This window comes from Ascaphus truei, chromosome 4, assembly GCF_040206685.1.
Source record: "Ascaphus truei isolate aAscTru1 chromosome 4, aAscTru1.hap1, whole genome shotgun sequence".
NCBI lineage: Eukaryota > Metazoa > Chordata > Amphibia > Anura > Ascaphidae > Ascaphus > Ascaphus truei.
Window position 1 is genome coordinate 257276262 of NC_134486.1, and position 25676 is coordinate 257301937.

General features: G+C 45.2%; 1 protein-coding gene across 5 annotated transcripts in view; it reads left to right on the forward strand.

Moving 5' to 3' along the window:
* Positions 1-25676, forward strand: part of ENPP3 (ectonucleotide pyrophosphatase/phosphodiesterase 3) — a 154096-nt gene that overhangs the window by 113673 nt on the left and 14747 nt on the right. For all 5 annotated transcript variants that reach the window (XM_075597329.1, XM_075597330.1, XM_075597333.1 and 2 more), the window contains exon 24: positions 4270-4426. In XM_075597329.1, coding sequence (XP_075453444.1) covers positions 4270-4426 — 157 coding nt within the window. The remainder of the gene's footprint in view (positions 1-4269; positions 4427-25676) is intronic.

The following is a 25676-nucleotide window of genomic DNA, read 5'->3' on the forward strand; positions in this document are numbered from 1 at the left end:
CTGCAGGTCAAGAATAGAGAAAATGAAACAGAGTTAAACCTCGCTCTGAAACAGATGACGGACATGGGAGAAGCGGCTAAAGTGGTTCAGTCGGGCTATCAATCCTACCTCCTAACCAAGCAAGCTGTACGTTCCTATACGTGTATCTTCAATGCTGTTGCAATATTACGATTTGCTATAAAGATGAAGTTGGAGAAAGAGATTCCAAGGCTAAAAGAGACACGGTCACAAAAGGAGACCAGGGAACGTAAACTCAATGCCCTCACTGATGACAAAGAGGAAGGAGAAAGAATTGACTTTGATTGTGCTGCTGTTATTCCAGAAACAGATAGGCACCCTCCTGAGAATATTCTCCCTGATCTGGGATTCAAAAATCCAGATCCTCAATTTCATTTACGTTGTCCAGAAGATTATCAAACTAGTGGACACACCCAGGACACCACAGAAGATGTTTTAGCCAAGTGGGTGGCAGTTCCTGAAAACACAAACTTGTTGACAGATCCTGATGACGTGGTTAATATGGACTACGTTTGTACAGAGGCAACTAGGTCTCCAAAACCCAAAGGCCTGGTAATGGCCCCAAAAGGGGAATCAAAGATTGAAAAGAAAAAACAACGAAGGTTAACACGGCGCCTGAATAGTTCCATATCTCACCAATCTGGACCACACTGTGGAGCCAAGGAGAATCCGGTCCAAGGGTCTCATCAGAAGCTAAAGAAACAGTCCAGTCATTTGCAGGTTGCAGCGGGCTATGAAATAAAGTCAAAGGATGCAATAGACTGGAAGTCAAAAAAAAAAAAAAAATATGTTTGGGGGAACTGACCGATTTATTTTTTTTATTACACGTGTGGACTATGTCACGGACACTTAACTATGCAAATAAGCATTTTGTCAATATTACAATGTTATATTGGTTCTCTGTGTTGAAAATGTAGCTAAACTACAAATTAATATACAGGGTTGATGGCCCTTAAGATTACAAGGCTGTAGTATAAGGAAAAAAAATATTGGTTGCTTAAAATAGAAAAAAAAAAAAAAAAAAATGCCCTTTTCGGTTGGTAAATTTATAATGAGGTTCATATTCTAGAGTAGAAAAACCCAGGGAGGTAATAGAAATTGTCTGGTTTTGTGAATATATTTAGCAGATCCTGGGTTGTAAGAATGTGTGCTAGACATTTATTTTTCAAAATAGTTCCCTAATAGAGAGCAAAAAAAAAAATATGTTTGCCAAGTATAGTCTCTTATGACGAAACCTATTGTCCATAATTGCCGTGGAAAAAGTTCATATTCGTGTCATGTGAATACTTAATGTTGTACTGAGGAGTTAGCTCAAGTATTTCAGGTAGGACGCTCACCCCAGTGAGGTCCATGGCCGCTCACCCCAGTAGGTGTGAGCTGGGGAGGGGGATATGTGACATAGTCCAAAGATGTTAGGCAGCTTTCTGCCCCGTTTTAGAGCAGAAAGTGCAGGAATAGTTAATGATCCGTTCCACAGCTTCCCATTAACTCAGGCAGCTGGATGGAAAATCCAGACCACAGATTACAATGGCTCTAGTTCTCCCTCACCTGCTCTTCTAATCACATGCACAGGTACTTAGAGCAGAGAGGTTTTGCATTTCACTCTCTCTCCTTGGAGCCTGGGGGCTGGGGGTGTCGCTGCTCCCCTGCATCCAGTATCGGGGTTGACGGCCCCTCCACGTATCACAGTACCAGAGGATTTGCCTGGACTCCACGAACAGATAAGACAAAACAAATGGTTACTGCTGTTGCTAAAAGACTGTGCTGTTTCTTGTGACCCTAAATGAGAGAGCATTGTTTTAAGCTGGGGAACCAGTTTAGTTGGCCAGCAGCTGTTAGAGAGACTGATTCTGATGTGTAGTTAGATCCCTGAAAGGGATAGGATTTTGCTTATATGATTTTGGTTTTATTTCTTGAAATAACAGTGTGGGAAATATGGTAACACTGAAATATGTGAACTGCTGAATGAAAGTATCTGAGTACCTCTAACCTTCACATGTTAAAGCTGCAGTACCTTACTTGGATGAAAATAAAGCAGGCAGAAGCCTGAGTTAAGCAGCATAATACTTTGCATGATCCTGTTTGTTGTATAATTAACCCTAGAAGACTGTGTCGGGAAGAACCCAGACAGACGTCAGCACTACAAAAGAGGGGCGTTTGTCACAATATATATATATATATATATATATATATATATATATATATATATACTAACTGACCTGGAAGTCCCTCAGGGCTCCCAACCTTCAGGGACTCCCTGGTTTCCAAGTCATTACTAGTTTTCTTATCTGGTGGATACAATATGGCCACAGGGTCAGACTTAGTCCGGCAGCCATTTGAAAGATGCAACGTCATTGGGAGATGATGTTGTGACTTTCTATTGGTGACCCCCGAAGCCATATTTGTCGTTTTTTATTTCAAACATTGACACAAAAATAACAAGTATCACGGAAACAGAAGGATCCCTAGAGGTCAGTAGAAAGTGGATCAGCTTCGTTGGACCCTAATTCAGACAAATAAATGTAAAAAAGACAACAAGTGTGAACTGTTGCTTTAACACATACTGTATCGCTATATAGCCAGTGCATGATGGTTTTCTTAAAGTTTAGTAAAGGGTTCATACTGCACCTACAGTACAGTAACTCAGGAATTTGTTGTACAGTAATAACTAAGTAATAACTAAGCAAATAATTTAATAGCAGTTCCAAAGTTGCAGTTATTATGGCTAATTAATAAAGCATTTTTAAAAATAAAATCCCAACGAGAGCTAAAGTGTTTCCTAAAAAAATGTTTTACATCACTCCAAATAGAACACTGTTTATTTATTTATACAAATGTTTAACAGGAAGTAATACATTGAGAGTTACCTCTCGTTTTCAAGTATGTCCTGGGCATAGAGTTATAACAATACAAGGTTACATTAAAAGAACAAGGTTATACAGTCAATTCACAGACATTTCATGGACAGATAGAGCTGAAAAATTGGGTATTGGGGATAAAGGGCTTGTGTGTTTCAGATTTGAAATAGAGCAGCTTTAACATCACCAAACATCAGAAAACTGTAAAAAAAACCATTAACAAAGTATGTGACTAGGATGAAGCAGAGAATAAGGGTGTTTGTTCAAAAAATGGGACTAGTTGTTATTACCAAACAATTATCAACAGTTATAATACACCATATATAGTGTGAAAAATATTACATTATTTACAATTATGACTCAAGTTGAGACAGTGAGAGCATAATTGAAAACAGAAATAGTAATTTTTGGTTATTTAACAACTTATAAATGACTTATTTACCTAAAGATACTTATTTTTAGATCATTTTCCATGTTTAAAATCATGGCAAGTGGGACTTTCAATGGGGACTCAGAGGTCATTAGGTTATGTGAAAAATAAATGTATGTTGTTGAACATTATTTAAATAATTATGTATGAATATTTAAAATAGTGACATACAATATTGATAAAACTTTGTTTTTAAGATTATTCTAATGTTTGTGTGTCTGTACAAATGCCTCTTTGGCTCACTGGAACAACCTTGTAAATTTCAGTGGTTTCAGTAACTTACAGTAGAGTATCATATTTTTTAAAAATGTCTTCTGTTCAGCTGTCTTGGATAAGATTATGTATCCCCTAGTACAGGGGAGCACAAACTTTTGCTGCTGCGCCCCCCTGCCTCGATGCTCGCACCCCCCCTCCCTACCTTAGAGCTGCGTCAAATGACGCTGCGGGGTCATGTGACATCACGTGAACCACGGCGTCATTTGACGCGTGTGACGTCACGTTGCTATGGCGACACGTCACATTGTGTCTGAATCTTGGTAAGTATAGAGTTGCATAGGCCTCACGTGATCCCCCGGCATTTAATTTAAATGCCTTGGAGAAGAGCGCGGGCCTCTGCAACCGTCCCCAGAAAAATCTCCCGCCCCGCAGTTTTCGCTCCCCTGCCCTTATACACACTTACACCGGCTAATCATTACTCATGGACTACGGGTGCGTGCCAATACTGATAACCATCAATGCCTTTTCAACACAATATGCACATCTTGGAGAAGAATGAATTGGTTATTTACGGTTTGTTGGTAATAATGTTTAAATACTCTTGTCGCCTACTTACACTGAGCAAGTCAAGATAACAATGGCAAGTCTATTGAATGTATAACTCTTTTTTTATCTTCAAAACTCATTGCATTTCTTATTGTTTGTATCCTGAAATTATACTGTATATTTTCTCTAATACTCCTGCAGGCATGTTAATGATACTAAGATCCCTATCCCAACACATTACTTTCTGGTGCTGACACGTTGCACAGACTCTTCCAGTTCTCCTCTAAATTGCTCCACTACTCTTGAGGTCTTATCCTTCATCATTCCTCATAGACCGGACAACACTGAGAGTTGTGCAGTAAGTAAACTTCTTTTTAAACATATTTGATCTTGGCCGATAATGCAAAAAGACAATGGTAGATGTATTATGTTAAGCTAGCTGTTTACAAGCAAGCAGTGTCTCAAAGTATGTACAGTATGTTCTAAGAAGAATCCATAAAGCAAACTTTGGTACCTATTCATCAGTGCCACTTGACAGCTGCTGTAGAAATTCACAATGCAGCTAAATGTTTGGCAGCTGTATATAAGAAAACAAACCTTTTTGTCATTGTGTTAGTTTAGGTCAACACTACATTGGCTATAGATGTGTAGAACTCATACTGTAGCTACAATAACAGAAGGATTTATAGCCAGGGCCAGTGCAAGGATATTCAATGCTCTAGGCCAGGGTTTGGCAACCTGCGGCTCCCGAGCCACATGCTGCTCTTTCCGCTCCTACTTGTGGCTCTCTGCAGGTTGCCGACCCCCAGCTGCTGCCTCTTTCCCTCATTATCCTAGTGATGTAAGAGTATGTGTGTGTGTGTGTGTGTGTGTGTGTGTGTGTGTGCGTGTATACGCTCATTTGCATTTCATTTCCCAGATTCCCTTGATGCAGTGGAAGCACTGTATGCTAGGTGATAATGGTGAAAGGCAGGGTTGCAGACCTGTCTAAGACATGTGACTGTGTTCACAAGGGATCTTTTTATTTGCTATATGCTATACGGTGGATGTTTCTTGTTGCCTTTTTCACCCACCGTAACTTAAAATGTATGTATGTTTATATATATAAACAAGAAAAAAGTGAGCACACAATCCTATAGTGTGAATAATATGTATATAAATACAATTTAATAATACACATAGAGAGAGCAGATCAAATGTGAAATAATGATCCTATTTTAACCATAAGCAAATGCATAGAATGACTAAAATGACGGAACTAGCTGCAGCAAAGGAGGGGTTAATCTGAGAAGGAATCAGTCCTGCAATTGACTATGCCATGCAAATCCTCCTTGTACAAGTGAACAATGGAAATATGAATTCCAATCCAAGCAAGTGTAGAATAAATTCCGGTGAATAATGGAAAAGTCACGCTCACATGACAGTAAGCCCAGATGTTATGCTGATCAGTAGAATGCGCTAATAGCGCCTGTCAGCTGGACGCTGTGAGTCAGTGAGCAGATGAAGCCTGGGTGCAGACACTGCTGAGAGAGATATCTTACCGGTCGACGTGCGCTCACTTTTTTCTTGTTTACTATTTGAGGATTTGGTTCTTCCTTTTTGAGCTGCCATCCGTTTGTTAGCTATAGCCCATCATCACTACATGCACTTTTTGTATTATTTATATTATTCCATTACCAAGCCCTGGTTCTCTTCTTTCTGTATATATATATATATATATATATATATATATACATACAGAAAGAAGAGAACCAGGGCTTGGTAATGGAATAATATAAATAATACAAAAAGTGCATGTAGTGATGATGGGCTATAGCTAACAAACGGATGGCAGCTCAAAAAGGAAGAACCAAATCCTCAAATAGTAAACAAGAAAAAAGAATATATGTGTGTGTGTGTGTGTGTGTGTATTTGGGGGGGGGGGGTAGAGTGTGTGTGTGTTTGTTTGGAGGGGGGCAGTGTATGTGTGTATTTGGGGGGTAGTGTGTTTGTGTGTATGTAAGGGAGTCACCCCCGGTTCCCCTGATCTTCCTTTGCCCTCTGCCTTACCCCTGTGGCAGTGGGGGAAGGGGACGGCAACTTCTCCCGGCGGGCACCGCCCTCTTGGTTGTGGCGCGAGCTTCGCCCATGCACAGTAAAGATCGCGCACGCGGTCCCCATAGAAAAGAGCTGTACCAAGAACTACAATTCCCAGCAGCCTCTGGGGAATGCACTTTCACCCTTGTCACAGGCAGCATTGAAGCCAATAGAGCTGGCAGATTCTCATGCTGCAGAGTTGCAACAATGTTGTGTGCAGACAGGGTTTTTTGTCAGTCAGAGACCGGAGCAGCCCAGGGAAGTAGGTAGGGTACAGGAGTCAGGGACTCCCTTTACTAGACCAGTATCCCCAGGGCCCAATATAGCTCAGCTCCCTAGTAAAGTGAGTGTTGCCAGGGACAGCCCTCAGGTTAGGGACCCTGTCACTTGCATTAGTGGGAGCTGGGGATCAGAAGGGAAGAAAGGCAGCAGCGGACTTAGTGTTAAGTTGCAGGGTGTTGCTGCATGCGCTGATAGTGATCAGTTAAGTGATTTGGAGTCAGGGATCTGTGAGGGAAGGAAGGGTGCGGGGAGCGAGTGCAGCTCCTGCACCCATATAGGTACCCACACCCCAGGTAGGCCCCAACTCCCCACTAGATTAGTGGGTAAGTGCTTAGGGAGGCCCAAGATAGGGACGCTACCCTAAGTGTAGTGCTGCCTTGTCAGAGTCACGGCTGTTAGTGCTGTGAGGTCTGACAGGCAGGCACCTTGTTGCGCAGCACGTTGACTGCCAGCATCCAGTGGGTCACAGCTTGTTGCTGCAGGCGCTGGGATTAGTTTAGTACAGTCAGGGCTGGGAAGAGTTAGGGGAGTGGGGCAGGCTATTAACCCCTGTAGGCCCCTAGGAGCTTCCCCTAAAGCCATTACAGGTTGCTGTGCTGTAGGGACGGCCTATAGTATAGCGCGTGTCATTTAGTGCTGCAGGGACAGGTCCTATGTTAGGGATCCTGTCACGGTATGGTAGCTTAGACAGGGACTCAGCGGACGCTGCGGTTCCGGTAAAGCGGTTCGGACCCACGTTGGGGTCCGCAGAGACTATTCCAGAGTGGGGTCGCCCTGGCGGTTCGAGTGCCAGGAATTCGGTTGGAGGATCAGATGACGTCATCACCCGTCTGACCCTTTGTGAAGTGTTGCTGACCCGAGCACCGGAGTGCTCGGCAGGTATCATACAGTCCTAAGTGCACCAACGGGCCCTTAGTGTAATTGTGACTGCGCAGTCACCCATTGCTTCTCTCTACAAGAGTGGGGGACATTGGGTGGGACTCTATGGACACTGGGTGGGATCACCTGGTGTTGGGGAAGCGTCCTGCGCGACGCAGTGGTAAGTGTCTCCTCTAGCGAGGGACACCGGTTATGTTGATACCTGTCATGATGTGTTATATGCTGTTCCCAGTAAATGGTATTAGTTAATATAAATCACTGTGTATGGTATTATTGATTGTCCTGCGAGGAACCACTCCCCCTCTGGTGGGTGCCATCGCAGGTGAAGGCGCTGAATTGAGTAAGTGGTTACCCCTAGTATAATTGCCCCAGGTTCCTCGTGGCGGAAGCTCAGCCCTCCTGCGAGCCAACAGGTAATGCACCACACCTATGGTAACCTTGTATGTTCCCTTGCACCCCACACTATATCGGCGATTGGGGGGGGGATACCCGTTACATTTGGAGGCGCTGCTGAGATAGACCTGGGGTGCCCTGTTTTCATTTTTTCCAAATTGTCCAATTTATATTTTTCACCATGTTTGGGCCCGCAAGCCATGAGGCCCAAGAACGAACCAAGAGGACAGAAGTATCCCCGCGACATGTGCTAGTAGTGGGGGATGTTCCCAGTAGTGCAGTTAAGTTGAAGGAAATTTGTGAGGCCCAAGGGGGACTCCTGGGCATAGACCACAGGTGGAAGAGGATAGAGCACCGGTACGACCCCACTGACCAGTGTAGTAGACTATGGCTAGTAACGGATCAGGAAATATGCCGGGAAAAGGTCCCTCCGACCTTACATTTCCCAGGGGCCCCACCAGAAGGCTACCTTCTTGCATACTCAGAGAGCCTTAGTGAGATTACCAGAACTGTGATCAAAATGGAGGCTCCCTCATCAAGGGAGTCACACCTAAAATGGCGTCTCCCGCCCAAGCAGGAGAGCACATGTGCTGCTGACTGCAAGCCTGCACTAAATTGTGTTGCAGAAATCCGTCCGGGACTGGCGGGAAAACCAGAGCTCCGCCCCCACAATGTGAGTGACTCAGTGCAGAGCCAGAACCAATCAGTGATAGAGCGGGCCCCTCCCTTACATTCCCCCAGGGGGAGCAAGCAAAGTGAACAGCCAGCAGCATCTGCTGTTCCCATTAAAGACAGTACAGGATGCAGAGAAACACAACCTCAATTATATGGAGCATGGCGGTCAAAAGGAGGAAAATTATCCTTTCTTGTGTGCCAGTGCCTACAAAAGGACATGAATCTATCTGGTGGTATGGACTTTAACCATTTTAGGCTACCAATAGAATATCGGGTGGCCGTGGTGGAGGACGAGGGGTGTATACGATGTGTTTGTGATCAGTGTGACTTCCCAGGTGGCAAACAGACCTGGGGTCCCAAGTGTGCCGGCTGCGGGGCACAGTTTCTAAAGCCTGTGCTGCTGCAGTCTACAGTTCCCGATCCCAAGCAGGAATCTCAGATGGCAGAACCCAGAGATGAAGATGTTGTTAATTGCTCTACCTCAACCACGGAGGTGGAGGAGCTGACAGACAAGGCTTACCTAGTCCCCCGTTGCAACCAAGCGGTAAGAACTGAGGCCCAGCCAGCTACAGAAAAGAACGAACCATCGGTGGCGATGCGCCTACCGGCGAACCACCCCAGCAGTGATACAGAGGAGCCAGAGGAATCACAGGGTAAGGTGTCTGTACCCCCATCTTCTTTCAGTGATTTCAGCAGCCAGCCACTCGTGGTGATGCGCCAGCCGGCGGACCACACCAGTGAAGTTGGAGCCAAAGAATCACCTACCTCAGTTACAGTGCATCCAGATGCTGTGGGCCCGTATGCCCTACAACGGCCAGTCCGGCCTACAGAGGTACCATCGGTCCCAGGCGTGGGACCAGTACCTGTTAGTGACGACAAGGGTGTGAGCCTCCAGGTGACCACGGAGCACGGTAGCTCCTTAAGTCTGGCCACCATGGCGAATGGCTCCACTCGGCATCGCGTCCTGGCAGAGATGTCCCCCTTAGAAGATAACTGCCCCGCAGTGCGAGTGGACCAGTACCCTCCGCATATCGTTCAGGTGAAGAAGAAAGACAACCGCCAACCAGCTGTGGTGATGCGCCTGTCGGCGGACCAAACACGTTAGGCTGAAGCATCAGCGGTGGACCCTGCTGTGGAACCGCTGCGCATTGATATTCCCCAGCAGCAAGCAGTGGTGCGGCCGCAGCGGCAGAAGAGGCTCCCAGCCATGGCGACTCTCCGTGTACAGGAAGGACATCCAGAGACGATTCCTGATGAAGAGAAACCCATTGCAAGCCAGCTGAGTGGTAAGGAAGCCCCTTGCTCCCCACAGGCTCTGATGGAGGTGGCCGTGAAGAGGGCCAGAGTAACAGCTCCTGATCTGAGTGAGAGCCCGTGCGTTCCAACCCATCTGGTCCCAGGACTGGGATCCAACGCTCCCGAGTTGCAAGACAGTGAGAGGACTGTCTCAGAATTGTTTTGGACAGGCCCCACGACAGTTGAGGTGGGAACTGACAGCGTCCCCGAGGACCTGTTGGCCACCGGGAGTCACCGCAGTGGTAAGGTATCTACCCTTTACCCCCTGCCAGGTGAAACAGAGACTTTGCCGAAAGAGACATGGCTCCTTGCACGCTTCCCAGTGGAAGCCTCGCAAGTATGTAGGGACAAAGACTGTGTAAAGAGGGATTTAGTGAAAATTGCCTCCTTGGAGCCCAAGAAGGAGCGCTCCATTCACCATGTGGTGGACCGCGGAAAAGGTCAAGACCTCCTGGCCTACTGCATCCATGCCACGGATGGCCGGGTAAAGGTCTGGCCCAGAGACATTGTACTCTGCCTTTCACCAGGGGGAGGAATGAGTATGGGACCGGTGACTGTCACCCCAGAGTGTGCTCTCCAAGAGATTCACCAGGGGGAGGCTCACGGATGCAAAAGTGAGGTACCTCCACTTGATCAGTTAGGGGCACCCCACAAATGGTCTCAGCAAGCAGCTAACACTCAGCTGGTCTTGGGTATTACTGTGTGTGATATGCCATCTATCCGTGATGTTACAGTCAATATGTTACGTTGTACCATTTATGCAATGCATTTTTATTGTGTAACTTTCTGTAATGTGACGCTGTTCTCCAAGCGGGGACGTTGGTATTTTCACCAGGGGGAGAGTGTTAGGTGGTCACCCCCGGTTCCCCTGATCTTCCTTTGCCCTCTGCCTTACCCCTGTGGCAGAGGGGGAAGGGGACGGCAACTTCTCCCGGCAGGCACCGCCCTCTTGGTTGTGGCGCGAGCTTCGCCCATGCGCAGTAAAGATCGCGCACGCGGTCCCCATAGAAAAGAGCTGTACCAAGAACTACAATTCCCAGCAGCCTCTGGGGAATGCACTTTCACCCTTGTCACAGGCAGCATTGAAGCCAATAGAGCTGGCAGATTCTCATGCTGCAGAGTTGCAACAATGTTGTGTGCAGACAGGGTTTTTTGTCAGTCAGAGACCGGAGCAGCCCAGGGAAGGAGGTAGGGTACAGGAGTCAGGGACTCCCTGTACTAGGCCAGTATCCCCAGGGCCCGAGATAGCTCAGCTCCCCAGTAAAGTGAGTGTTGCCAGGGACAGCTCTCAGGTTAGGGACCCTGTCACTTGCATTAGTGGGAGCTGGGGAACAGAAGGGAAGAAAGGCAGCAGCGGACTTAGTGTTAAGTTGCAGGGTGTTGCTGCATGCGCTGATAGTGATCAGTTAAGTGAGTTGGAGTCAGGGAGCTGTGAGGGAAGGAAGGGTGCGGGGAGCGAGTGCAGCTCCTGCACCCATATAGGTACCCACACCCCAGGTAGGCCCCAACTCCCCACTAGATTAGTGGGTAAGTGCTTAGGGAGGCCCAAGATAGGGACGCTACCCTAAGTGTAGTGCTGCCTTGTCAGAGTCACGGCTGTCAGTGCTGTAAGGTCTGACAGGCAGGCACCTTGTTGCGCAGCACGTTGACTGCCAGCATCCAGTGGGTCACAGCTTGTTGCTGCAGGCGCTGGGATTAGTTTAGTACAGTCAGGGCTGGGAAGAGTTAGGGGAGTGGGGCAGGCTATTAACCCCTGTAGGCCCCTAGGAGCTTCCCCTAAAGCCATTACAGGTTGCTGTGCTGTAGGGACGGCCTATAGTATAGCGCGTGTCATTTAGTGCTGCAGGGACAGGTCCTATGTTAGGGATCCTGTCACGGTATGGTAGCTTAGACAGGGACTCAGCGGACGCTGCGGTTCCGGTAAAGCGGTTCGGACCCACGTTGGGGTCCGCAGAGACTATTCCAGAGTGAGGTCGCCCTGGCGGTTCGAGTGCCAGGAATTCGGTTGGAGGATCAGATGACGTCATCACCCGTCTGACCCTTTGTGAAGTGTTGCTGACCCGAGCACCGGAGTGCTCGGCAGGTATCATACAGTCATAAGTGCACCAACGGGCCCTTAGTGTAATTGTGACTGCGCAGTCACCCATTGCTTCTCTCTACAAGAGTGGGGGACATTGGGTGGGACTCTATGGACACTGGGTGGGATCACCTGGTGTTGGGGAAGCGTCCTGCGCGACGCAGTGGTAAGTGTCTCCTCTAGCGAGGGACACCGGTTATGTTGATACCTGTCATGATGTGTTATATGCTGTTCCCAGTAAATGGTATTAGTTAATATATAAATCACTGTGTATGGTATTATTGATTGTCCTGCGAGGAACCACTCCCCCTCTGGTGGGAGCCATCGCAGGTGGAGGCGCTGAATTGAGTAAGTGGTTACCCCTAGTATAATTGCCCCAGGTTCCCCGTGGCGGAAGCTCAGCCCTCCTGCGAGCCAACACTATATCTGCGATTGAGGGGGGGAATACCCGTTACATGTATTTGGGGCGGTCATGTAGGCATTTTTTGCGGGGGTAGTGTGTGTGTGTGTGTAAGTATGTATGTATGTATGTATGTATGTATGTATGTATGTATTGTGTATTTGTAAATGACACTGTTTTGCATAGAAAAAACATGAAAATAAATAAATAAAGGGACTTATTATTGTGAGAGGCATTAGTTTGTGTACAGTATATGAATGTGTTTTTGGGGGTGTAATATTCATGCAAGTGCCATTTTTCTATCTAACTGAAAAATTACAATGTTATAAATAATAGATGTTTTTCTAACATTCACACACAATCCCCCCACCGTCTCTCCCTCATACACACTCCCTCAAAATAAATGTCTTGAAAATCCGGAATTTTTTTGTCTTCCATTGTGAAAAATAAAATGAAAAAGGCTTTGTTGAAAGACACTGTACAGCAGAATGGCGCGACAGTACGATGTATTGCATTTAGTACACAGAGACATGTATGGGAGGGGATGTTATAAAGATGGACACATTACACAATGTAGGACGTTGGTTTACTAAAAGAAAGTCCTTACTTTTGCTTTTGAGGACATTTATTGAGCTTGAATTGCACTGATAACCTGATACAATTGCACACACTGTATCACAACACACACACACAATCACAACACACACATACACACAATCACAACACACACAGACACACTCAATCACACTGTGCACACTCAATCACAATGCACATACTCAATCACAACACACACACACACCACAGACACTACACACACTACACACAATATTTTACTTGGGGGGGGGGGGAATAGGGTGTGCTCTGGTCCAGTTAGATGCTTCACACTGGGGTGGGGAAAGAGGCTGGGGGGGGGGGGTGAGAGATTGCCTGTCTGCAGTATCGGCTACATCCCCACAGCAAGCAGAGAGCAGCAGCAGCCCAGGGAGACCGGCACCCCTGACGGCAGCCCTGCGAAATCATAATCAAGCCCTGAGATGGCAGGCTTAAACCCTGAGACTTCGAATCATTTTGCCACCCTAGGTGGCTGCCTAGTTGGTCTAATGGTTAAGCCGGCCCGGTTTATAGCAAGATGATGGGGATTGTTATGTGTATAGAGAATGACTTATAAGATTTAATTAATTATTTTATCAATTTAGATGTTCTCATTCCCTTTCTGTCCGGTCATTTCTGTCTCCAGCTTAGAGAAGAAAGAAGGATAGTAAAAAAAACCTAACATCGGATAGCTATTAGAAATTAAGGCTGTGGGGCGCATGCGCGACAGGCTTCAAGATAGCCGCATAAAGTTAGAGCTCCGCATGCACCACACAGAAAACGGCAGATAAAAGGAGTCAGATAGCTCCAATACTGACATCATCATACCCCGCAGGGCCATAAATACCAGGTAAAATGTCTCTCCATGCCCGGAAGCTCACAGGAATAAATACAGAACTGAAATTCCTGGGAGGGAGAACCTCTTCTCTGGAGACAGCTGTGGGGGAAGTCATTAAGAAGCAAATAGAGATTGATGGAGAAATCAAGCATCTCAGGGATCAAATAACCTTCTTACAAGAATCCCAGGAATAGGCTGAAAATAGATCTAGAAGAAACAACATTAGGGTAAGAAATGTTCCTGAGTCTGTCTAAACAGATAAGACCCTCTAACCTACGCTTCTTTCTAAAACTACTGCCCAACACCCCTCCTGACCACTTTCAATTGGACAGAGCCCACCGGACGTTGAGGCCAAATGATATGAAAGGGGGCAGAACCCGCGATATTATACTGCGGCTGCATTTTTCTCAGTTAAGGTGGAAATACCTAGATCATTTTAACCTCCCAACACTTAGTCCCTGAGACTCCATCTTACTGGGGGCACTAATTACAGTTGAAGAAGTCATGGAAACCATTAAATCACTTTAAAAAAAATCAAAGGCCCCAGATCCTGACAGCTTTTCTAATCTCTATTTCAAAAAAGTTTAACTTTATATTGTCCCCACACCTAATTAAACTTTACAATAACATTTTGGAAGGCGAACCGCTGCCCTGCGAACTGCTCTTAGCTTCCATAATAGTAATCCTGAAGGAGGGGAAAGATCCGACACAGTGTCCTAGTTATAGGCCGATTTCATTAATCAACATCGATATAATGATTTTTTCTAAAATACTGGCAACACATCTTAATACATTTCTGTCCACCCTAGTCCACCCAGACCAATCAGGTTTTGTTCCAGAGCGGCAAGCTTTGGGTAACATCAGAAGGAGGATCAATATCATTCACAATAGCAACCTAAATAAGAGGCCACCAGTGATGGGTTTAGATGCCGAGGAGGCTTTCGATACAGTGGCCTGGACTTTTATAATCCAGATCCTTGAAAGGATGGGCATGGGGGAAAGATTTATATGAGGGATACATACACTATACTCTACCCCCACGGTCACGGTATGTACATCGGGATACACATCACACCCATTCACAATCTTGAATGGCACCTGCCAGGGATGTCCCATGTCCCCTCTCCAGTTTACCCTTTGCATAGAGGCTTTAGCCTCCAGAAAACACTTAAATCCCAAGATATCAGGTATGATGAACACAATATATGACTGTTCACTGACAATATCTTGCTAACATTGACAGACGCACAAACCTCTTCATAGCCATAGGTGAATTTCAGGAAGCTCTCTAGCTTTAAGAAAATAAGGCTGTCATGCTGCCCTTCCTCAGGATGTCATGTAGCATGAGGGTCAAAAGTCAACACAGGCATACAGTAACTTGCACACATTGGACAGAAAACTATGACAAAGTAAAGCTAACCATTGACATATAGGGGTCTATACATAAAGAATATATATATATTTTAAACAAATTCAAATTCAATACCCCTACTCACTCTACAGTGTGGTCAGATCTGTCTTCTGCCGGGGCACTACAGCTATTTCATGCCTATTACCATTCTTACATGCTGCACCCTACCATACCTTTGGAATTCCCTCTATCTCAATGTCTTAAAAGCACATTCCCCCTTTTACTTCAAAACAAAGTGTTTAATTACTCCTGGATGACCAGAACTCACCAACAACATTATGCCCTTACCTACAGTATGTTCTTACACTCACTCTAACCAAAGGACTCAAATGTACTTATATTGGTTCTGTTAGCTTCTCCACATGCCAGTTAGGTTGGAAGCTCTTCGGGACAGGGACTCCTTTCTCCAAATGTGACATGTATGTTGCGATGCACTGGTCCCATTTGTATTATTATTTTCCTTGTATTGTAATGTTTGTAAAACTTGTAAAGCGCTGCATAACTGGTGAGTGCTATCAAAATAAAAATATACAAACATGCATTGTGTCAAAAAAATCTGATTCTCACCTAAAATCATTAACTGCATATATTGGTGTGTCATTATTCGTTTTCAAACTCTTTGTATGGTAGAACATACTGGACACCTAACAAGCTCCTATTGAACCCCCAAAATAACCACAACATATATATAAGCATATGAGTGTCACAGAGGAGTGCTACTGAGCATGGCAATATATATTTAAAACCAGAGACAGAACATAAAACACAGACAAGGCTCAGTTTTAGCACATCCAGTGAGACTCATACACGGTACAGTGCCTAAATATATATGTATAAATATCTAATAAGTAAAATGGTCTTTTAGTTTGACATTTTTGGCCAAAATTGTTGTAAGCCCCTGAGCCAACGGCAAGGCAGACCACATATCAGGGGTCCCTAACGCTAATATAAATTCTTAATAACCTGTATAATAACAGGAAGAATGATTTATAGTAAATCTGTCAATATTAGTTGCAAAGTTCTAAGTCTGACTGAAGCTTTTATTAACCTGTACATTACCAGGAAAAGCACTCTGTATTAGAGATGTCACAGCCAAACTGCAAGCAGGCAAGTTCCCCTGAGTGGAAGATGCTATGGAGTGAGCCCATAACCATTTAAATGTGGGAGGGGGTGAGCTTCAATTAGGTAGGAGGTTGCCACCCTCCAATCAGCCATGACTAGCTGGACAAGAATTGTAAAACATACTGGACACCTAACAAGCTCCTATTGAACCCCCAAAATAACCACAACATATATATAAGCATATGAGTGTCACAGAGGAGTGCTACTGAGCATGGCAATATATATTTAAAACCAGAGACAGAACATAAAACACAGACAAGGCAAAGTTTTAGCACATCCAGTGAGACTCATACACGGTACAGTGCCTAAATATATATGTATAAATATCTAATAAGTAAAATGGTCTTTTAGTTTGACATTTTTGGCCAAAATTGTTGTAAGCCCCTGAGCCAACGGCAAGGCAGACCACATATCAGGGGTCCCTAACGCTAATATAAATTCTTAATAACCTGTATAATAACAGGAAGAATGATTTATAGTAAATCTGTCAATATTAGTTGCAAAGTTCTAAGTCTGACTGAAGCTTTTATTAACCTGTACATTACCAGGAAAAGCACTCTGTATTAGAGATGTCACAGCCAAACTGCAAGCAGGCAAGTTCCCCTTTGTATGGTAGGCAATTCATATGAATGCATTAAGAATTTTTCGTCTCCCTATATTTGTCTTGACGGGCAGTTTGGATGCCCTTTGGTGCACAAAAGTGGTGCATACTTGATATTTAATATGACATATTATTAAAATTTGTGTGCAACAGACAACATTCAAACTTTGACTAACTCCACCCCCTAGCATCTGAAAAAGAAGTTGACGCACACACCCCACAACACTTAAGAATTGTTTTTATACATTGAGGCACATAAAAGCACTAACTTTCCATGCTTCTGTGCATCTGTTTCATGACAAAGTCCCTTATAGCAACGCTTTATACACAGCCCCCATAGCTGGAATGAGATCAATCATTTATAAGCTGTGTGAGCAGCACCACTGTGATCAACTGGCATTGTTCAAGAAAAAGAGAGCCAGGAATAAAAGTCCTGCTGTAGCATTCCATCTGTATCATTAGCATCTGCCTATGTAGTAGGTGTGCACATCGGTAATGAGTCAGGCTTGGGTTCACGGGGCCTTTATTTCCTACTTTGGTCCTCTGACAATAACACTTTTTTTATTTTTATTTTTAACTCAATTTTTATTAATTTTTTTTGGGAGAGGGGGAAATGGATAAAATAAAAGATGGGGGGGGGAGGGTACAAAAAATAAAGACATGGGGGGAAAGAACACATCCAGTTAGATTTTTTACCGAGCAAATCATCTTATTACATTTAGTCACACAGTCAGTATATATATAGCAGTTTTTACAACAAAATTAGGTGGTATTAATTTCTGGTTGACCAGCACCCAAAATTCATGGCAGCCACACCTTCTGGAAATCTGTGCAGGTGTCGTTGAATAACACTTAATGTTGGGAGTTCTCCAGAGGTTTGCTTCAACTCAAGCAGAAGAAATGTGAGCTATCTTGCATGTTGAAAGATAGCTCGAGAACACAGCCCCAGATTACATCATCACTCTTGGCTGGTATTTCCAGTACTGGAATGAAATGAAAAGCTTATATATTTATGTTACCTTCAATATGCTAAATAACTTATTGCGGAAGGCCATATAGAAGATATACAGTCATGTGAAAAAGAAAGTACACCCTCTTTGAATTCCATGGTTTTACATATCAGGACATAATAACAATGATCTGTTCCTTAGCAGGTCTTAAAATTAGGTAAATACAACCTCAGATGAACAACAACACATGACGTATTACACCGTGTCATGATTTATTTAACAAAAAAAAAGCCAAAATGGAGAAGCAAACTAAGTACACCTTATGATTCAATAGCTTGTAGAACCACCTCTGGCAGCAATAACTTGAAGTAATCGTTTTCTGTATGACTTTTTCAGTCTCTCGTTGTGGAGGAATTTTGACCCACTTTTCTTTACAACGTTGCTTCAGTTCATTAAGGTTTGTGGGCATTTGTTTATGCACAGCTCTCTTGAGGTCCAGCCACAGCATTTCAATCGGGTTGAGGTCTGGACTTTGACTGGGCCATTGCAACACCTTGATTCTTGTCTTTTTCAGCCATTCTGTTGTAGATTTGCTGGTGTGCTTGGGATCATTGTCCTGTTTCATGACCCAATTTCGGCCAAGCTTTAGCTGTCGGACAGATGGCTTCACATTTGACTCTAGAATACTTTGTTATATAGAGGAGTTCATGGTCGACTCAATGACTGCAAGGTTCCCAGGTCATGTGGCTGCAAAAACAAGCCCAAATCATCACACCTCCACCACCGTGCTTGACCATTGGTATGAGGTGTTTATGCTGATATGCTGATATGCTGTGTTTGGTTTTCGCTGTGGTGCTGTTCATTATGGCCAAACATCTCCACTTTGGTCTTCAAAAAAGACATTGTTCCAGAAGTGTTGTGGTTTGTTCAGATGCAACTTTGCAAACCTAAGCCGTGCTGCCATGTTCTTTTTAGAGAGAGAAGAGGCTTTCTCCTGGCAACCCTTCCAAACAAACCATACTCGTTCAGTCTTTTTCTAATTGTACTGTCATGAACTTTAACATTTAACATGCTAACTGAGGCCTGTAGAGTCTGAGATATAACTCTTGGGTATTTTGCAATTTCTCTGAGCATTGCACAGTCTGACCTTGGGGTGAATTTGCTGGGATGTCCACTCCTGGGAAGATTGAAAACTGTTTTGAATGTTTTCCACTTTTGAATAATCTTTCTCACCTTAGAATGATGGACTTTAAATAGTTTGGAAATGGCCTTATAACCCTTCCCAGATTGATGGGCAGCAACAATTGCTTTTCTAAGATCATTGCTGATGTCTTCCCTCTTTGGCATTGTGTTAACACACATCTGAATGCTCCAGACCAACCAACTGCTAAAACTTTGGCTTTTATAGAGGTGGTCACACTTGCTGATGATCAATTAATCAAGTGCATTTGAGTAGCAGCACTTGTCTGCTACTTAGCATCTTAATTCCTATGGAAGCAATAAGGGTGTACTTACTGTAGTTTTTCACACATAGCTTCTCCATTTTGGATTTATTTTTATTAAATAAATCATGACACGGTGTAATATGTCATGTGTTGTTGTTCATTTGAGTTTGTATTTACCTAATTTTTAGACCTGCTAAGGAACAGATAATTGTTATTATGTCCTGATATGTAAAACCATGGAATTCAAAGAGGGTGTACTTTCTTTTTCACATGACTGTAGTATTCACAGTGGTGTAGCTAGACACGTGCTGGGCCCCTGGGCAAAAAAAATGTTCAGGGCCCCATTAAAATTAATACTGACTGCAATTTTTTTCTACCTGATCCTCTCTCATCATACCTCCTCATCCCTCCTCATAATCATCTCTCCCCCTCCTCCTCATCATCATCTCTTCCCCTCCATCTCCTCATCATCATCTCTCCCCCTCTTCCTCATCATCATCTCTCCTCCTCCTCCCCTTCATCTCTAACCCTCCTCCTCCCCGTCATGATCTCTCCCCCCTCCTCCCCCTTCCCCTCATCATCATCATCAGCTCTCCCCCTCATCTTTATCTCCATTAGCTTCCCCCCTCATCACTATCAGATCTTCTTCTTCTTCTCCTCCTCGTAATAGAGACAGGGAGTGGAGATGGTTAGTGGCAGGCCCCCAGCATTCAACAGAAGCCGGCAGAGGAATCAGCCCTTGTTACACAGGCAAAGCAGGATAACACGAGGTGAGGAGCATGCTCTAGCAGCAGACACCGGAAATAAGAAAGACTTCCGGGTCAGACTGCCAGAGTGCATCCTCCCCTGCCGTATTGCTGTGCCTGTGTAACAAGTGCTGATTCCTCTACCGGCTTCTGTTTAATGCCGGGGGCCCGCTGTCACATAGCATCTCCACCTGCATGTCTCTATCTGAAGAGAGACAGATGGGCCAACAGCAGGGGGGAGGGGAGAGCGGGCTCCCGGGCTGCCAGGGTTACAGCTACACTCCTGAGTATGCATATTTATTTCAACTGTTAACTTTGAAGAATAGTTTATTCCTATTCCCTGGTCTTAATGATATCAAGGTCTTCTTTAAAGAATTCTCTCTCCCTCTGTCCCTCTGTCCCTCTGTCCCTCTGTCCCTCTCTCCCTCTCTCCCTCTCTCCCTCTTTGTTATGTAAATAATGGATATCTGTAGATCTGGGCTTATGAGCTCTTTGAAGGAGGAGGAAAAAGGAATTGAGGCTGTCATATCACGAGATATTATGTATTTTAACCGATCTGGTCTGGTGCTTCAGGGGTTAATGAGCTACAGTTTGAGTTTAAAAATACAATATATTGGGTTTGTAACAGGTCAGGACTTTTCATTGGTCTGTTCTGAGCTTCAAAGGGAACTTAATTGAAGTTGGATTTTAAAAGTACAAAGGTATGGTTTATAGCCTGTTAACCCCTTATCCAGGCCTAGTGTTAAAATGGATAGGATCTAGATATAAGAACATATGTTTTACCAGAGATGGGTTCTCTACATAAATAAAAGGTTTTCAACGCATCCCTGGAAGAGTTGTATGGATTGCAAGGGGAATGTTACTATCACATACCATCCAAAAGATATAAAACAAATATATATATTCACCACACTTCTTCGTGTACGGAACATGCTGCTGGTGAAAAGATTGGCCATATATATGTGAAAAAACAGAAGGTGAATCCCTGCGCTTCTCCCATTGGGATAGAAATAAATGGGGAAATAAATATACATAGTGAAACCTAAGTCTGTAAGACAAAGGAGACTTGTGGTTGCATCCTTTGATCAAATAATGACAAGCTTGCTAACCAACGTCAAGGTAAGTCCCAATAGCAGGTCCCTATACTAAATACATACAAATGTTCTGTGAAATATACCCTGAAGGGGTAATTTACTAAGCATAAGCTTATGTAACTTAGTGCAGTTAAAAACTGTTATATACTGTACTAGTAAAGATACTTGCATGTAAGCAAGTAAAGTGGAAAGTGAATTTATAGGGACGTTACTGGGAGATTATATACGTTGGAAATTACCCAGCCTGGGAGGCAAATTCTTTTCCCTCCATAACAGTCCATCCACGCTAGCAGGAAATGAGATAGTTCTCTATGCTACCAATACAGTACTGTAGGCAACCCATAAGGGCCAGTATCTCGGGAAGCAGGGATCCCCGGACCTGAAATCAACACGGTTCTGTCCTGGAGCCCCCCTGCTCATGCACACTAGTATTAAGATTTTAATAAAAACAGCTTAATTACCTAGCGCCTAGCCACTAATGCAATGAAGGGGTTAAACCTGAATAGCCTGTTTATTGGGGGCAGAGGGGGTGGATGAAGGGGGTAGTTTACTCAGGGTGGGTGGTTAGGCCTGCCGGGAAGGTTGCGGGAGGAGTTAACCCCTATGGGAACCGTTATGGTAATGAAGGGGTTAAGAACTCTGCTGACCACATGGTAGGCATAACCATCCACCCTTGGGGCAAATACCCCCTTCACCCAATGACTCTACCCCCAATAAACATTAAAAACACAACAACCCTACTATCCACCTCCTTTACCTCCAACAACCCCCCCAACACAAACAGTACAGTCATGGGCAAAATTACTATTATCCAGATGTGGATAATAGCTAGTTTGCCCGTCCCAAATAAAACATTATACAGCAAGCATAAAGTAAATAAAATTTTCACTTACCCCTGACAGGATGAAGGCCATCCTCATCACCATCCTCCACGTCCATGTCCTCCGTTGGCAGGAACACAACAATTAAAAATTACAATCTAATGGCCCCATACCCCTTAATCCCTTAAATTTAGTGGTCCCACCCAGGCGGCCTAACCTCCCACCCCGGGGTAACTATCCCCACCCTCTACCCATTGATTGGCACAGTGGTACATCATTCCATTATAATATGGGCATGATATGCCACTATAGCAATCAATGGGCAACCTAAAAAAAACAACAGCACCAAAAATACACAACAATAACAGTTGAGCTGACATTTACTTGTATAATTATTCTCATGCATCAAAAGTCAATTATTCAGTTGGTCCTTGGAATGGATCTTATCTGCTTCATATCAGATCCGTGATTCATGTAACTTGCGAGCACATGTCGAAATAAGGACGATAAATGCTTTGTGGCTTGGATGTGCCCATGATACTTAGGCAGGTTTCACTCTAAGGTTGTTACTGCAATTATTACAAGTCCCTCAGTTCCGAGTTCCAATGTAATATTCTAAATGGCATTAAATATAATGGGAGATGTGTACTATCTAGTCCAGAAAAATGAAAATTGCTCAAGAAACAGATTAAAAATGCATCATTTTGAGTCTGCATCCCTTTGCGTTAATTTATCAACATGCTTTGCTCCAATTTAGATTAACTTGCCTCAGTGAGCATTTAGAGGGGTGGTCATAAGAGGAGCTAGGTGAAGAGATCGTCAGTGCAACATTATAATGAGATGTATCAAAAGTTACACCGTTACTTGGTGCAGTTTTCCTCTCTTTTTGCATCTAATAAATCTGACAGATCTGAGATGGTTATGTTTTGCCCATATATGTAACAAAAATACAAGATTTGACATATGTGCTGGCAGCTATTGACAAAGATCAAAATGTATTATCTGTGTTTTGGAGCAAATTGTCCATCTTGACACTGTATGCCCCAATGCATGAAATCCACAACATATGTGTAGCACCTTTATCCCCACCCTAAGTGAGAGCATGTCACTGGTGTATTCTGGTGCTGGTACATACCTGTGAGGTAGAAAAGAAGGCCTGAGATCTCCGCGATGTTGATCTCCGCTCATCCTGCCCCTTCTTTGGCACCCTGCAATGCTGCAAGAAAAGGTCCTCCAAAGGCGTGCTCACCAACGCAGTTGGGGCAGATGCAGAATCTGGAGAAGCCGTACCGGCCGGTACCACTAGTGGAGATTCCTCCACGCTGATTACCTTGCTCGGCGTAGGTAGCAGCCACATAGGCCATGGCTCGGACTCGGGCCTCGTGGATGGATTAACACTGCAACCGGAGCTGGGACAACCCTCCATGAATATCGGCCCAATGATGATTGACATCCTGGATCGGCACCCCTTGGTTGAAGTTGGGGCTCGCGATGGACGAAGGAGTCGCTGCCTCAGGATTGGTGAAGTCCTCGTCCGACACCTCATTGATGGATGCACCCTCACTGTCCTGCCGGAAGTATGCGGGTCCAAAGGTGAAGGGTTCTTCTTGAGGTGTGCGGGGCACCAAGGGCGGGTGGCCCTCGCTCGGCCAGGCCTGTCCAGGCACCAGCTCGCCTCCTCTAAGGTGCAGACTGTAGCTGGGACGGACAGTATGGTGGGAGAGGAATCAAGCTGTTGCACACCGTCCAGTGTGGACTTAGGTACGTCCACTGGTGCGATCTCTTCCACAGGGCTGGAAATATCGCTGAGGTCAGTTCCCAGGGCTCCCAGCGAGCCTGCTCCAGAGTCCATACTTTGGGAACGGCGGCTCCCATACGGGTCTCGGATCTGACCAGGTGTCGAAGCATATCCAGAAATTGGGCTGGTGGCTCTCGGATGGTTGTCCAGCCATCTCAAGCAACTGAAATAGTATGGCTATAAAGAACAGGGTTTGGACTTAGCTTTCGCGCCAATCCCGGGTAATTCTACCAGAAGGGCGCGGCTTGGCTTGGCACCAAACCCAGAGATTTGTAACAGAGTTTTGCAAAATAAGCTGCCACGCGGTCTCCCGTTTTCGGTGGGAAACGCCATTTTACATTGAGAAAACGTTATGCAGCTCCCTTTTCTAAGGCCGCGTTAGCATGGCTGCAGCTCCTTAAATGGAGGTTCCGGCTACCTGCGGGTCAGGTGCCCTCCTCGGATAACTGCCCGCTCGCATAAATAGGATAGCACGGGTGGGCCATAGTCTCCCCGGTGACACCTCGAGGCACTACTCCCACTCCACTTCTTTAGCAATTGGTAGCACGGGTGGGCCCCAGTCTCCTTGGTGAAGCCTCGACACTCTGTCCCCACTCCTCTTTTTTAGCATTTGGAAGCACGGGTGGGCCGTAGTCTCCTTGGTGACATACCTGTGCATACCTGTTAGGTAGAACAGAAGGCCTGAGATCTCCACGATGTTTTAGGGAGATATCAGGACAGGCTTTCATGGATGATTCGTCAGTCAGCGGCAGTGCCTACTGCCCCAGAGGATCCTGGTACCGCCAGGATGAACCTCAGGTACACTCTTCTTACGTTGTTCATACTCCAAGCATCACACCAGAGAGGTTATAACTGGAGTTTATTGAACAAAGCATGGCAGTACAGGTTATAGTCCCTAAAGGCAGTACACAGGCTTGAGGCCTTGAATACCCCTCCTCAGCAAACCTCATACCCTAACAGGGCACGGCCTCAGCCTACTCCTTTCCAGGAGAGGCTCCTGCTGCGACCTCATAGCATGGAGGGCAGACCAGAACTAACTCCCTGAAACACTTACTCTAAATGCTAGAGGGAAATGCCCTCCTTTCCAGGGGAGTGGCTTGTAAGATGGCCTCCTATTAGTCGTAGTCCCCCCTTGTAACACCAGGCTACTGCTGAACTTTATTAGGTAACACACATACAACAATACAACCAGACCCTGCAGGATTTGCTCCCAACACTGCCCACTCTTTACTGGGACTTACAGTGACAGAGGGGCCAGGGAATTACTAGCCTAAGGGGGCGGCCCCAGTCACTTCTATAGCGCACGCCGCAGCCCCGCCCCCCCAGTCCGGCCGGTCCCAGTCCCTACCTTGTCGCGCACCTTTCCCCAGCGGTGCGCGACAGGTTTTCAGGGAGGCAAGGGAATTTAAAATTAGCATCCACGACGGAGGCGTGGCCACGCCCCCGTCGGCGGTTCAGCCAATAAGGGCGAACCAGCCGCGGGACGTCATGGCCATGCCCCCGCAAACCTACAGGCACGCCCCCTCCCGTCGCAAACCTTCCCTCTCCCCTCAGACCGCCTATCGCGGTGCAGCGCTGCTCACGCACCACCCCCCCGCCGAGCGCGCGTGCCACAGTGAAGACTGGGGACTCAGCCTAAGGGAGCTTGGCTACATATGTTTAATTCATAATGTTGAATTTCTCTTGTTATACCTGAGATGACAGCTTGTGGGTTCTCTACGAGTTAATGGCAGTTAATACCGATCGGGTTTTGATGCCTGTTATTGGGGCTTCGTGAATCTATCTCATAAAGTGATTAGATAAACTCTTTATTTAATAATTATTTTGTTCTTTACCTCCTATTTATAGACAGGCCAAGTTAAGGTAAAGTTATTTTAGCTCACCATTTTTTAGAGAATCAACCAATTTCTACCTTGGATTAATAATGATAATATGAGTGTGATGTTTACACAAGAGGGAAGGAGGGTTGTTTTGTCTGGATTCCGCTGCTAGGATATGGGGGTCATGGCGACACGGGAGTTTTGGGGTTGGAGTTCTAGGGAAGGGGGGAGCCGGGTTATATGGTCATGTGTTCTGACGTCTGATTCGGGTCTGGACACGTCGCCAATGTGGC